The sequence below is a fragment of the Lemur catta genome, chromosome 8 (genome assembly GCF_020740605.2).
Source record: "Lemur catta isolate mLemCat1 chromosome 8, mLemCat1.pri, whole genome shotgun sequence".
NCBI classification, from domain to species: Eukaryota; Metazoa; Chordata; class Mammalia; order Primates; family Lemuridae; genus Lemur; species Lemur catta.
Window position 1 is genome coordinate 20,030,030 of NC_059135.1, and position 15,902 is coordinate 20,045,931.

General features: G+C 36.7%; 1 protein-coding gene across 1 annotated transcript in view; it reads left to right on the plus strand.

Annotated features, from left to right (window-relative positions):
- The window catches only part of ABCA12 (ATP binding cassette subfamily A member 12), a 162,653-nt gene that overhangs the window by 80,292 nt on the left and 66,459 nt on the right, over positions 1-15,902 (plus strand). Inside the window, exons 10-15 of the mRNA XM_045560161.1 lie at positions 4,503-4,621; positions 5,691-5,797; positions 10,509-10,765; positions 10,859-10,971; positions 12,186-12,310; positions 14,572-14,745. Coding sequence (XP_045416117.1) covers positions 4,503-4,621; positions 5,691-5,797; positions 10,509-10,765; positions 10,859-10,971; positions 12,186-12,310; positions 14,572-14,745 — 895 coding nt within the window. The remainder of the gene's footprint in view (positions 1-4,502; positions 4,622-5,690; positions 5,798-10,508; positions 10,766-10,858; positions 10,972-12,185; positions 12,311-14,571; positions 14,746-15,902) is intronic.

The following is a 15,902-nucleotide window of genomic DNA, read 5'->3' on the forward strand; positions in this document are numbered from 1 at the left end:
GCCTGTGAGGAGAATCTAGCTGGAGGTGTAGTTGCCAACTCTTTTAAGGTCTTTCACCATGAAAAATGTATGAGCATCTGTCTTAGTCTGTCCAGTCTGCTAAAACAAAATACCATAACCCAGGCAGATTATAAACAATAGAAATTAATTTTTCATAGTTCTGGAGGTTGGAAAGTCCAAGATCAAAGCACGAGGAGACTCAGTGGCTGGGGAGGGCCTGCTTTTTGGTTCAGAGGTGGCATTTTCTTGCTATGTCCTCAAATGGTGGAAGGAGCAAGCCAGCTCTCTGGGGTCTCTTTTATAAGGGCATTAATCTCATTCATGAAAGTCCTGTTCTCATGACCTATTCACCTCCCAAAAGCCCCACCTCCTAATACCATCATAGTGGGGGTTAGGAGTTTAACATGTGAATTTTGGGAGGGCACAAACATTCAGACCATAGCAGTATCTGATTTTTCATATTACTATTTCTTTGAGTTTTTAAAGAATCAAAATATTTTTTAATGCCCAATCAAGGCAATGCAAAATTTGTTTGCTCTTAGTGGTATTCAGGTATGCAAAACTATTTGTAGGTAACAATTTTGAACTTTTATTGGGATATGCAAAGTCCCAGGAATAGGTAGTGGAAATAATAGCAGGAACAAAGGTGTCTAAAGACCAGTAATGTAAGCAGATCCTTAAAGCCACTGTAATAGTGATTGTAAGAAATGCAAGCTATTGCTTGCAGTAGCTGACTGAGGTAAATTCCTGTAGTTCAAGGCACGTTTAGAGACTACAGGGCCTGTTCGATAAAGGTTGCTTTAGGCTGTACATTATACTATTGAAATTTTTTGACTTTAATCCCAAAGGGTATATTTTTGTGCTAATGGAAATTTGTACAAATAGCAGTACTTATTTTTAAACCATTCATTTCTTTTTCTAAAATAGAATCTGTGTAGTTGTTTGTAAACAATTATTTAATGAGTTCTCCAACTCTGAGTAAATTCTAGGCAAAATCCTCACATAAACAACCACCTCCTGTTTCTGCTCCATCTCCCTTGTTTGCCAAGGTGGCTAACCCAGGTGCTCCTCTCCTGGGCAATTTTCCCTTAGCCGGGCCGCCAAATTCGAAGTAGTTGTGTCTTTTAAACATCCTATATAGCCATCAAAATAATAACAAAAAATATCTTTAAATTGAGATAACTGGATGCTTATTGCTGAAGCCAGGTATGTTTTTCAGAGCCTGGGGCATCCATAGCATTGGCAATGCCAGCACCACAGACCTGCAAATTCCACAGCAAATGTAGTTAGCTGCTGACGGCTAGCTGACAGTTTATTAGGAAGAATTCAATACTTTTAAGATGGCTCTTGTTGTGATTGATGAAATTAAGAGATTTCTTATCTTCAGACTTCCTTTCCATTCCTGCTTTAAAATAATCACAGAGTGGCAATACAGGCATAAGATAAAAGTTTTTTGGCCCAGAATTTTGAAAAGAAGCTGCTCAAAAATACTTTTCCCTCATAGCGCTTCCTTTTTCTCATCATTTTTTTTCTGAGGGCATTATCTTTACTGTTTTGTATTTGTGTGTGTATGTGTGCACATGAGTGTGTACATTTATAAGCTTAGCTTTTATTGTAAACACTCTTGGGAAGTAGGCAGGATTTTGTATAAAGGATGCATCAATTAAATGCCTTAAAGGAGTAATTGAGTGCTTATGTCAAAACAGTGGCACATAGATATGGAATCTTAATTTTGGGAGTATATTAAATCCATTCTCAAAAATCTTGGTAATCACATGTTCTTTATGTAACTTAGAGAATGGCTTAGATGATATTTCAAGGTCAATTCTAGCCCAACTGTCCTTTATTTTAAGCTTGACAATACACCACAGGAATCTCTGATTCCAGTCCATCTGGAAGATTAAGCCAATATTTTACTATTGAGCACTGCACCGGGAAGAAATTGCTCTATGCTGTAATGACTATGACAGGGAGGAGGATGAACACAAGAGAAGGAAGGGCAATGTTGGGAAGGGTGGGGAAAGGTGAGAGAGGTTAGGGAGAACCACCTCACTGAGGCAGGAGAACCACTCCACACGTGCCCATCCAGAGATGCCTCACTGGGCACTTCTCAGATAAATGGCCGGTATCTCTGCAGCTTCCTAGATCTCTTTTACTGATATATTTATCCTTTCAACAGCTGTTAGGTCTCTGATGTACAAAACAAAAGTGCTAGATATTCTGTGATAGGGATAGGGGTCAGGGTGAGCAGGGAGTCAGATAAAAAATTAAATGGATCATTCTATCGAGTGGTTCACAGAGGAAATAAATTTATCTTGAAACCTATGCTTATTACTATAGGCAAGTAAAATAAATGGATTATTTCCCCTCCCCATGGGAAAAAAATAGATACAATAAATTTACAATTATTCCCCTAAGTCTATTTGTTTCTTCTTTCATGTTTTAGATTCTCAAATCTCATTTTCTAGTTTATCTTTACAATCTTCTTTCTGACACTGTTCCCTACTTCCCTCCATATTCTTAAAGATATCATATATTCCAAAATGCTTGCTCAGGGTTTTTTGTCTTACGTTAGTGCTCTGAGTACATTGGTCATTATTAGATAGACCTTGACTTGACTTGATTCAACTTAACTCACTGATGTCATAGGTGATGATAAAGTCCATGAAACTTGACGATATGCAGGTATGGCTTGAAATTATATGGGTAACCTGTACAGGAGGGTTAGTTATGTCATATGTCATACTCCTGTTAGATTTTTAATAATTATGATGTGATTTAGAAATTTGCCTGATGGATGGTTTCTTTTATCTAGGACAGAAAATCTAATTTCCTGCCCTTCATTTATGAATTGATAAGTGGCATCGATTATCTACAAGAAGGGTTTGATAAATAATAAGGCTAACTGTCTAAAAGCTCAAAAGTGTAGGCCAGGTGCAGTGGCTAATCCCTATAATCCTAGCACTTTGGGTGGTCAAGGTGGGAGGATCACGTGAGGCCAGGAGTTCAAGACCAGGCTGAGCAATACAGTGAGAGCCCATCTCTACAAAAAATAAAAAAATTAGCCAGGCATAATGGCACACACCTGTAGTCCCAGGAGCTACTCCAGAGGCTAAGAAAGGAGGATCACTTGAGCCTAGGAGTTTGAAGTTGTGGTGAGCTATGATCACGCCACTGTACTCTAGCCTGGGCAAGAGAGGGAGACTTTGTCTCAAAAAGAAAATAAATAAATAAGTATAAAAGCTCCAAAGTCTGAGACAATCAAATATAGTGTTATTAAGAGTCTCTAGTCAAGGAATTGCCTAAGCAAAAGCAATAGGGTTTTTGGAATGGGTGCTATTTTTTTTTTTAATGTAGAGGCTATGAGAGTTTTTAAATGAGAATCAGCCATCTGACCACTTAGACTGCCAAGTTAGAGACTTTTCTTGCCATTGATTTATTTTACTTTTAAAGTTCCTCAAGGATCCACCGTTGTTAACCCACATCTAAACATCCTGAGTCCTCTTTAATATTAATGCAAACATTTTTCTGTGTTTACTAGCTATAGCAAGATAAATCTCTCCCACTCACATTTTAATAAAATCGAAGTTAAACACCTGATAGGGCTAGTTAATTTGTGTATTGCACAGTTTGACTCAGAGCAGATGATCCCCAAATCAGCCGTTGACATTTATTCTATCTTTACACAAAATTCAATAGTAGACACTAAGGGAAGAAGTTACAAAATAAACAGAGCTGCAGCCTCACAGTCCAAGTGACAGGGCACATATAACACACACATGCTTACTCACATACACATGCCTTACAAATCTTAGGCTGTGTTCTCACATCCCAGTCAATTTGAAAGGAGACCAGAAAGTGGTTAATTTGGGAACACTAAATTAGTTGTCCGGAGAAAAAAATAACTTACATTGGTCAATTGGATTCCACTATTTGTTTTTAATCACAATGAAATGAATTCAAATGTAGTTATTGAATGTTATGGGTGGAAGGATCTAGCAGATTATCTAGCTTCCTACATCTTAACTGACAAGAGAAGAAACTGAGGCCTAGAAAGTGGTTGCAAGATTTACGGAAAAAAAAAAAGAAGAAAAGAAAAATGTGCAAGACTTGTAGGAAGGACACACTGACAACTAAAAAAATTTATTCATCATTTATTTTTAACTCAACTTCAACTGGGAGTCCTGTATTTCAACTGGCAGCCCCAGCCCAGTGATTTTTTTCTTTCATACCTAGAAATGGCCTTAAGATCACTTATGATGGAGTATTAAAATAATTAAATATAAAGATAGTGCACATGGAAAAGGTAAATGTTCGGAGAACCTAGGCAGTGCTGCTGTGGTGCAGTTGGACGTGATGAGGGAAAATGTCCAGCTTCCTGGCGGTGCTTCAATGCCCAAGTCAGCCAATGCCAGACAACCAGGGACTGAAATGATCTCAGCAAAAGGGCTTTGCTTTATTTTTATATGACTTGATTTATATATCCTTTTCTAACTCTATAGGCTGTTGATCTTGGAAAACTTTGAAGATGCCCTCTTAAATATATCAGCAAATAGTCCTTATGTTCCTTACTTGGCATGTGTGAGAAATATGACTGACAATTTGGCCAGGGGGTCACCAGGTAATGCTCTTCTCAATCATCGGAATGCTGCTCATGGTTTCTAATTCTGTCCTAACTTAGTAAGTCTTTTAAGATATTCGCTTACAAAAGAAAGAAAATTTTTTAAATCTGGGTTTCCATATGCATCAGTTTTAATTTGGTGATTTGATGAACGAAGGGAATATCTGATCATATTATTATATTATTCTGTTGTTCCTGCTAGTCCCACCTGGTTATCTGGACAAACTTTAATATATTAATATAATGGTCATATAATGGATAATGTTATAATGGCTACTTGGACAAACTTTCCAAGTGTTCAGAGTCATTAGGGGATCACATAACCCTTCATGATAATTTCTATGCTCTTAATAATCTCATTTGTTAAAAAATAATGAAGAATATTAGTATGTTAATACAGAGTTCTAAAAGCAGATGTAATTTACATCAACAAAGGCATTTTTGTGGCAGATTATTTTTACTTCCTACTCTCACACACCTTTTATTTTCAATTTTCTGCCTACATGGGCAACCACAAAGGTTGCACTTAATCAAATGTTTTGTTTCTTTTCATAAGAAGAAATATCTATTTTCTCACACTTTCTAGGAGACACACATTCCTTTGTTCTATACCAAAATAGTTTTTTGAGAGTTAATGGCAGGCAAATAGCACAACAAATATTTAAACCTGGTCTTTGTTTACCAGGCATGAATTAATCAGGTTGGAAGGGCATATTTACTTCACAGGGATGATACAACCTATTCCCCCCAAAATACTTCAGCTGAATAGTACATCCAAAAGTCAGAAATAAAAGCATATTCAGTTCACAGAGTCAAAACTATGTAGCACCTTTCCTAGAAATATTTTTATCTCTAAGCAGAATATCTATGAATATTTTAAAAATAATGAACTCTATTGTCCCCATGGTTCAAATAAAGGTTAAACTTTTACTCGTCTTATATTTATATTGAACTAAGCTGTTATCATAGAAAAAATTTAGTAATAAATCAGGATAGAGGTGTCTTTCAAATGGATTTCCTAAATGACCTTGCAATTCACATAAAGTAACTCTTCTCCCCTCCTTTACAGAAAATATAAGACTCCTTCAGTCCACAATAAGATTTAGAAAATCTTTTCTTCGAAATGGCTCCTATGAGGATTACTTCCCTCCAGTTCCTGAAGTCTTAAAATCAAAAGTAAGCCATGAAAGAAAAAAATAAACCTCAATACTTCCTATAATATTTTGGCAAGATATGCTTTTAGTTTAAGTCTGATCTTTGTAACTTATGATCCTATTTTGACTCTAGATTTATAATGGTTCTACTTATGACTCTAGAAAAAGGATGACAAGACTTTGGTGTTGTACAATGGTACTTTGTTTTTAATCGGTGGAGATTTCTGCATGAAATGACTCATAAGAGCCAGATTAAAGTATGTGCATATATAAAGGAATGGCTAACAATATAGTTACCTTATTAAGCTTCACAGTTTGAGAAAGGATTCATAATATGATTTCTAACTTGAGATGTCCTAAGTTTTAAAATCTATCAAAGTAGATTTTAAAATATGCTGTTTTAGATTTCACAGCATACAAAAATCTCAAACGTTGACTCATCCTATTTTTATTATTGTCATCAGAAACAGAAACTAATAAGTCATATTTGAATGTATGCTATTGAGTAAAGGGGGAAGAAAGCAAGCTCAAAATTTAAAATCTGAAGTTTGAATCTGTTCATGCTTATTTCTTATTATTCTTTGTTTAGCTCATGCATATAGTATACAGGTTATCATGAAAATCTCTTCATTTCTTAAATAACCCTATTTAATTTTGAAAGCAGCTTTCCTAGTAAGAACAGCAGTTTAATTGGATTTATGTAGCCAGGAATAAAGTAAAATTAGAACTGGTTTATTCAGGGCAAGTGAGATGACTTGCTGTATAGTCAACACGGTATAATTAAGCAGGCATGCCAAACATTATGTCAGTGTATATTACAAATAAATGTGCTAGTTGGATTACCTACATTTTAGCCCTAGCCTTCTACATGCATCAAAAATTCTAATATACTTAATTTAGCATTATCTTAATTTGTTTGTGCAAATGAGAAGGAAGTTATGCATTCATCTGGAAAATTCCTACTCATCCTTCACAGGCATGTTTATTTATTTATTTACTTATTATTTCAAAATACTAAGGGGCTACAAATGTTTTTGTTACGTGGATACCTCGTATAATACTTAAGTCGGGACTTTTATGGTGCCCATCGCCATAATAACATTCATTGTACCCAATAGTTTTTACTTGTCATCCCCCCTCCAAGCCACCTCTCTTCTTGGTTTCGATTGTCCTTTACATCTGTTTGTGCCTATGTATGCCCACTGTTTAGCCAAGCACAAGTTTAAATGTCACTTCTATAATATTAGAGAGTATCACCTTTCTCCCTCTTTCTCAGCCAGGGTAATGACTTTATCTTCTGTGCTCCTATAATATTTATCTATTCATTCTTTTCATTCATTACCTGTGCTCCCATAATATTAATCAATTTATTTATAAGATATACTCTCTAACCCCCAAATGTTTATAATTGAGCCAAGGAAAGAGATGGAAATGCAGAGCAACAATTCTAATACAGTGAGGTAAGAGCTCTGGTATGTGGATGGACAGGATTTGGTGCACAGAGGTGGGATATCTAACGTGCATTGCAGGGGATGGAGGTGGAGAAAAGAAATTTATAGAAGAGATAATGCTTATTCTTAGTCTTGAGAACTGTGTAGAATTAGGTTAGAGTCCTACATTCTAGATATAGAGACCTGAGTTTTTGAGAAGACAGAGGCATGGACCTAAAAGAAGGTACGAGTTACCTGCATTCATATGTGTCCAGCTGGAGCAGAAGGTGCCCACGGGACAGGCAAGAAAGGGGCCTGCAGAGGGAGACTGAACCCAAGTCCTGAAGGCTTCCTAATACTTAGCCAAGGAGTTTGAATTTGATCCTGAAAGTTGTGAATTTGGAGAAGGTGAAATTTGCATTTTAGAAAGAGATCTCTCTGGGAGAATTATAGACAAGTGATTGGAGGGAAGCCAAGTAGGCTATTTTTGCAGGAATCTAAGTGAAAAGAGAGGGCCTGCACTGTGCCATTGGCAGAGGATAGAAGAAAGAGACAGTTCCAAGACTGATAAGAGTGATTTAGGAGATCAAATTGAAGCAATGTGGCAGCCAGTGAGATGTGAGGCATAAGGAAGAGGAGTCTCTAATGACTGAGATTTCTGGCCTGTATAACTCATTCCTTGGCATTATAGTTTGTGTATGTGTAGGTTCTATGTCCCTCCCTAGAGTGTAAACTCTGATGAGATTATGCCTTCTTCGTCTCTAAAGCCTCACATGGTAGGAGCTTAATTGGTCCATGAAGGCATGAAAAAATAAGGGTGTTAAAGTAGAGCACTGGCATTGTAATCACACTCTGTGGGCAAGGACTCATGGTAGTTCTTGACTTAGGAAATAACCGGGAAGCACACAATATACATTAGGGAAATGGAGACAACACAGTCTCAACCATTTATACAAATGGGATGAGACTAGGGTTAAGAATAATTTAAAACATCACCCACAATTTGAATATAATGTTCCCCTTGAGGATCACATTATGAAATAAGTCATAGAAGCCACAGAAATGGACATAAGCCATGACCCTTGTCCCTTGGGTAGGAAATCTTTTGTCATTTATGTAATAATAAGCATGGCTGCTATTTGAAATTGACAGAAGCCATTCAGTCCTAGACCGAAAGCTCCACGAGCAATATTGCCAGGTCTGTCCCTTTGCCATTGTATCCCCAGCACCTGGCACAGAGTCCCACACACAGGAAACACTCAGGACACATCACTGGAAGAATGAAGACAAACTCCTAGAGTTTTACAACTGGAGATGCTCTTACTTCCCTGCTTTGCCCACCCTGATAATTAGTATCATGATTGTGACAGTCAGTTAGGGCCCACTCATTCCAAAGCTTTCTTCATGGTATTCCCAAGGTGGCAGGGAATCCTGTTACTCATTGGCGACTCTTCCCTCTGTTTCCCAGCCTTCTGGCCCAGCCTGAACATTTTATTCTTCTTGAGCTTGTGTGTTTTCTTCTCCCTTCATTGTCTGTTTTATCTTTTTCTTTCCAGTCCCTTTGGTGGGAAGGATAACTTCATGGTTGGGGGGCTACACCTAAAATGGGTGTTCCCCTTATTGAACAGTAATACAGATAACACAATATTTTTATTGAGACACCTCCCTCCACGTACCCACCAAGAGCTCAGAAGTATTGTTTTATCATTTTATGGCCCTGATATTATGAGGCCTCTACAATCGTGTCCCTTACAATTCTGACTCAGATGCATTTGGGAACCAATTATTTGATTTCCATTTTTCTCTTTTTCATCTGGATATGGAATTTTAAGCCCTTTTAAGCACTTCCATAGGACAAAAGCACCTCATTCCCTACAATACAGAGGAGGGCAGGAAACAACATCAATAACAATGCAGACACTTCTGAAAACCCAGATGTGTTGTCACTCAGAGTTTAAACACAGTCTTATTAGAAAGCATGTGATTCTCATGCTGCAGTTTAAGAAAGACTGTTTTATTTTTTTATCAATTTTTAAAAATTGTGGTAAAATAAACATACCATAATATTTGCCATTTTTACTGTACAGTTCAATTGTGGCAAGTATATTCACATTGTTGTTTAACTAATCTCCAGGACTCTTTATTTTGTGAAACTGAAACTCTATACCCATTAAACAACTCCTCGTTCCCCCTTCCCCCAGCCCCTGACAACTATAATTTTACTTTCTGTCTCATTGTGTGTGTGTGTGTGTGTGTGTGTGTGTGTGTGTATTTACACACATCACATTTTGCTTACCCATTTATCTGTTGTTGAACACTTGCATTGCTTCTACCTCTTGGCTGTTGTAAATAATGCTACTATGAACATGGCTGTACAAATATCTCTTCAAGACCTTGCTTTCAATTCTCTGCAGTTTATACCCAGAAGTGGAATTGCTAGATCATATGGTAATTCTATTTTTAATTGTGTGAGGAACCACCATACTGTTTTTCATACCATTTTACATTCTCACCAACAGTGTACATGGCTAAAATTTCTCCACATCCTCACCAATACTTGTTATTTTCCATTTTTTCAATAATAGCCATCCTAATGGGTATGAGGAAGAAAGGCTTTTTTAAAGTTCCAAATCAAATCTGCTTTCTATCTGCCCTACACATGATTTAAAATATAAATTAAAATATAAAATTAGGACTGGGTGTGGTGGCGCATGCTGTTAATCCTAGCACTTTGGGAGGCAGAGGTGGGAGGATCACTTGAGGCCAGGAGTTCCAAAACCAGCCTTAGCAAGAGTGAGAGACCCTCTCTCTACAAAATATAGAAAAATTAGATAGGCATGATGGTGTGTGCCTGTTGTCCAGCTTTTGCCTCCTTGCTGAGGCAGGAGAATTGCTTGAGCCCAGGAGCTTGAGGTTGCAGTGAGCTATGATGACACCACTGTACTCTAGCACGAGTGATAGAGTGAGACCCTGTCTCTAAATAAATAAATAAAAAGATAAAATTAGTTACAGTATTTATGATTCAAATTTGGTAAAACTAAACTACATTTTTTTAAACCCATGAATCTATAGAGGAAGACAGGTCTAATATGTCTAAATTTTTATAAAATTCTTAAGAGAACAATAAACTCAAATGACAGAAAACAGTGCTTTGTAATAAACCTAATGCCAAATGCCAGCTAACCAAACACATACGCAGAATGTTTTTAAAAAGCAAATCAATTTTGTTTGCTTATCATGAATGACTAAATATGTAGAATAATGTAACTAATCTATTTCCCACTCTTTCCCCTTTTTGGAAAGCTGTCTCAACTTCGAAACTTGACCGAACTTCTTTGTGAATCAGAAACTTTCAATCTGGTAGAGAAATCATGCCATCTTTCTAATATGAGCTTTGGGAGCCTGTGTGAAGACAGTGCATTTGATCTGCAGCTCCTTGAAGCAGCAGAGCTGGGCACCGAAATAGCAACCAGCTTACTATACCATGACAATGTCATATCTGAAAAACTGAGAGATTTACTGACTGGGGATCCAAGCAAAATTAATTTGAATATGGATCAGTAAGTTTTTCCATTGTCTTCTTCCTTCGTGACATCCCTCTCAAAATATTGATATGCATAGTTGAATTTCTTCTTCTCTCTGTTTCATTCCAGGTTTCTCGAACAGACACTGCAAATGAATTACTTGGAAAATATCACACAGTTAATACCGACCATAGAAGCCATGCTGCATGTTAATAACAGTGCAGATGCCTCTGAAAAACCAGGTGTTTCCCCATGCACATTTTAAGTCCTGTCGTATTAGAATGCATGTGATTCTCATGCTGCAGTTTATGAAAGGCTTTTTTGAAGTTCCCATCCAAACCTGCTTTGTTATTTGCCCTTACACGTGAGAAACCTGAAGCTTTCAGATATGGTTACATGTCTAAAGTAAACACATAGAAAGGTAGCAGAGAATGAAACAGGGAAATTTGATATCATAGCAAAAAGATCTTTAAAAATTTAACTAGTTAGACCATTCACCTTTTGTTTCTCTGATATATTACAGTGCATTAGATAGTCTGCAGCAAGAGCAAGAATGAAATTTATTTGCTTCTGTGAAAATAATCTGATTGAAAAAACAAAAAGGATGCACTGCTGTCTACAGAAATCTCAATTCAGAACTTTCTATTAGTATTCTGAGCATGATGTATCATGCAATATGTTTCTCCTTTGCATAATGCCTCAGTACTGAAAGGAAAGGCATTCAGAATTTTGGACAACAGGCAGCCACAAAATTGGAAGGGCACTAAGTCCAAAAATAAAGAAGGTATATTTGCATGAGAGATATTAATAAAAGAAATTGAAAGGCATTTGCAGACTGGAGATTACAATCTGCTGAAATAAATCAAAATATTGTTTATTGTGCCTTCAATGACCCAAATATGAAATAATTATAATCATTGTCCTAAAAGAGTTTGAAGTTAAACACATTCTATATAAAAGTGAGATAATAAGAACCCTTTATAAAGTGTAGTGTGCTAGGCAAAGTTAAGGAAAAATGCCTTGTGGTGTTATGTTGTGAATTTATCAAACCTTGTCCTAAGTTGACAATATTAATATGATCCCAGGTTTAAAAGCACTTTAAATTTGTGTGATGTTTTAAATCAAATGGAGAGATATTTGTTTAGTGCATTATGTGATCAAAATATGTAAGGAAACCATATTTTCTTTGAATCACCTTTGTATTATAGATACCTCAGGAAAATTTATAACCCAGAGCAATCTGTTACCTTGGCTTAATGATATCATAATAAGAACAAATCTAACTCAGATAGAAATAGATCCTAAAGATACAAAAAGTTTGCCCAAACTGGGGGACATCTGTTCCTGACAGGCATGTATGTTGAATATGTTTCAGTCTAGAAGGTTTCTGTATGCAAGAGTGACTAAATAGAATGACATTACAACCAGCATGTAAATTGTTTTTCTTTTCTTGCAGGTCAGTTAATAGAAATGTTTAAAAATGTTGAAGAGCTAAAAGAAGATTTGAGGAGAACAACAGGAATGTCCAACAGGAGTATTGATAAGTTGCTGGCCCTTCCTATCCCTGATAATAGGGCTGAGGTAGAGTGTCATGTGTTTGTACTTACATGCAGTTTTTACATTTTTTAATTTAATTTAATTTAATTTAATTTAATTTAATTTATTTATTTTTGAGACAGAGTCTTGCTCTGTTGCCCAGGCTAGAGTGCCGTGGCATCAGCCTAGCTCACAGCAACCTTAAACTCCTGGGCTCAAGCAATCCTACTGCCTCAGCCTCCCGGGTAGCTGGGACTACCGGCATGTGCCCCCATGCCTGGCTAATTTTTTTTCTATATATTTTTAGTTGTCTGGTTAATTTCTTTCTATTTTTTAGTAGAGATGGGGTCTCACTCTTGCTCAGGCTGGTCTCAAACTCCTGACTTTGAGCAATCCTCCTGCCTCGGCCTCCCAAAGTGCTAGGATTACAGGCGTGAGCCACCGCGCCCGGCCTTCATGCAGTTTTTAGAAGTTTAAGTAGCATTTAGCATTTGTCAAGAACACTAGCAAGTTGCATGTAAATCTGGAGAATTTTCCATACAAATGATAAAATTAGAGGCCTAATTTTTACGTGAAGACAGAAGAAAAATTCTGAAGCAAGAATATTGTCACTGTGTGTTCCTTTCCCTTTATTTTTCCTTCTCTGTCTGTCCCTTTGTCTTCTTTATTCTCTCCTTTTCTTCACCCCCAGATGGCTTCCTTAAACAATTGGTGCCATCAGTAAAGAATTGTATTCATTATCACAATCACATTGAGCTGAATTTGCACCTACTATAATGATGATATCAAAGTCAAATTTCAGTAACCTAATTGGGGAAAGAAGTATGGAGACAATTTTCTGTTTGTTGTAACTCAAAAGATGGATACTCATTTTTATTTTTTAAGTCCCAAAACAAGACATGGCATATACAATAGATGTGATCAAGGAAGTTATGGGTAAGTTTGTGGTTGTAGCAAACATTTTTTGGTGTGAAAATGAATAATGTCTTTTCCTCATAGGCCGATAATAAGGTTTTTCACTCAAAATGTCTTATCTTTTGTTCCTTTTCCAAGTCCATTGTCTGGGAGTGTCATAGAAATTTTCCAAAAGAGCCGCAGAGCTTAAGGCCTCATCCATTTAAAACTTATGTGTGACAGACTGTGTCATTTCTAAGCACAGCCCAGTTATTTTCCAATATTGGATAAAGGTTTTTAAAAGCGTTTAACGCTCCCTTTGGAATATATTGAATTTACCTCGTGTCATTTTAATTGGTTCCCCACATAAAAATTAAAACAGCTTTGCCTTCACTTTTCTTCCTCTTGTACTAGCAAATAATATTCGTTTACCTTTTTCCTTTGATCTCACCTTTTGCTCCTTTGATCCTAAGATCTGCTCTCAGCAATCATGTTTCTGGCTTCTGAAGAACAGGTCCATTTTAGTAAATAAAAATATGTAAATGGAGAGCTTACATTTTTATTACTTCCAAGAGGAAAGAGTGAAAAGTTTCTACAATATTGAATTTCATAAGATTTTCTCTTTATTTTAACCTGGGGGCAACAGAGATGGTATCTTATTCCCCACAGTCATACTTCACTATCTGTATGAGCTTCCCTGTCCAAGGTGGGTGACTCACAGTATTGTATGATCCTGGGCTTTTTGTTTTGTTTTGTTTCGTGTGTTTTCTGTCTCTGGATCCCCATAGTATATTGTATAAGATTATAACTTTCAATGATTATAAAACCTAAATGCCATCTGAATTAACTAAGAGTAAAATTTTAAAGGCAGCAGAGTCATTTTTTTTTTTATTTCAGCATGTTATGGGGGTACAGATGTTTAGGTTACGTATATTGCCCTTCCCCCTCTCCCCGCCCCCAGTCAGAGCTTCAAGGTGTCCATCCCCCAGACAGTGCACATCACACTCATTATGTATGTATACACCCATCCCCCCCTTCCCACTCCCATCTGCCCGACACCTGATGAATGTTAGTCCTATAAGAGGCAGCAGAGTCTTAATCTAATATTTTCCCCAAACTTATTCTAAACCAATTATCTTTCTTGGTACCATCATTCACAAGCTGTATAGACAAGAAATCCGGGAGTCATCCTGGATGTCTCTGTCTCTCTTTTCCCACCTTATTTTGTAAGTTTTCCAGTGAACTATGGGTTCTCTATAATAGTAATTAGTGCTTTAAATAAGCACCAGTTTGATTCTTGAGAACAATTTTTCATATTTTAAAACATAGAGTGTATTAAAAAAAAACCCAAAATGGACAGACCACGCTCAAGTGATTCACAGCTAAAATATTTTTCTTTTTCCAATTTGTAGATTATTTCTCGGGTGTTCTGGCTGCATTCTTGTGATGCTAATGTTACCAATCCGAAACTGGAAGATGCGATGAAGGAATTCTGCAGCCTGCCTCTTCTAGAGAGATCACATCAGTCTTACCTCATTGGACTTACTTTTCTGCACTACTTAGACATTTATAACTTCACATACAAGGCAAGTTGCTATTGGTGAAATATATTGATATTGATGATTTAGTATAAAAATATTTAATTACACATGTATGCTCTCTGATACTATCAAGGATAAGATCCATTTATCCAGCTTTTGGAGTCAGAACATTATTTTAGAGCTCAATGAAACCGTAGAGATCATACGTTGCAATTTTGCACATTTTATGGATGAGGACACTAATATGATTGCCTTATTAACTCTCAGTTTATGTATCAGGGACCAATAATTAAATTCAATATATACCATTACTGTGAAATACAAATGTATTTCAAAAGTGTAAAATACAAATGTTATAATTTTTTTTACAATGAACAGGCATTAATTTGGTAGGATAAAAATAAAAATTAGAACAAAGTTTTTTTTTTAATGAAAAAATAGGATTTTTTTTGGTGTCCTCAAAAAAAGTTTTGTGTTTCCTTCATCAATTTAGGTAGAAGCTACCATTACTTATCCAGTAAATGGTCATTATTAGGGCTTAGTAAAGCCAAAATGACTTCATCTTGCAATAGTCAGGTGTTCTATGAGTACTTATTTAATAAATAACTGAAAAAAATATAAACATAATAAAACGAAACACCTATGTTCACCCAGATTTCTACTTGGGTCAAAAATATTTAAATGCTCTTAAAAACACTGAAAATTTGTTTTTCTCTTTAAAGTAAAAAAGCAAATGGCTGACTTCTGTTGTTGAGACATGTTAGCCAAAGGGAGAAAAATGGTTCAGGACTAGTCATAAGTAATCCTGTTCCGAGTCATCACCACCACCCCACACCTGCGTTTCTGCAATGGCCTCCTAACCAGTCTCCCTGCTGCCACACTTGCCCTCTTCCCCTATCCCCCCCACCTCCAAAGCATCAGAGTGATCTTTTAAAAACTTAGGCCTCATTATGTTACCCTTCTGCGCAAAGCCTTCCAGCGGCTCTCCATTTTATTCAAGGAAACCTTCACGTCTGCTTCATGACCTACATGCACATCAACTACTTTTCATCTCTGAGATCTCATTTCCTCCTTGGCTACTCTCTGTGCCTGTGGCTACTGCATGGCACTGCTCTGGGGACACCCTTCACATGGTTTGCAGGGCTAGTTTTTTGCTTAACATTGACCTTCTCAATAAGGCCTACCCTGACCACCCTATTTAA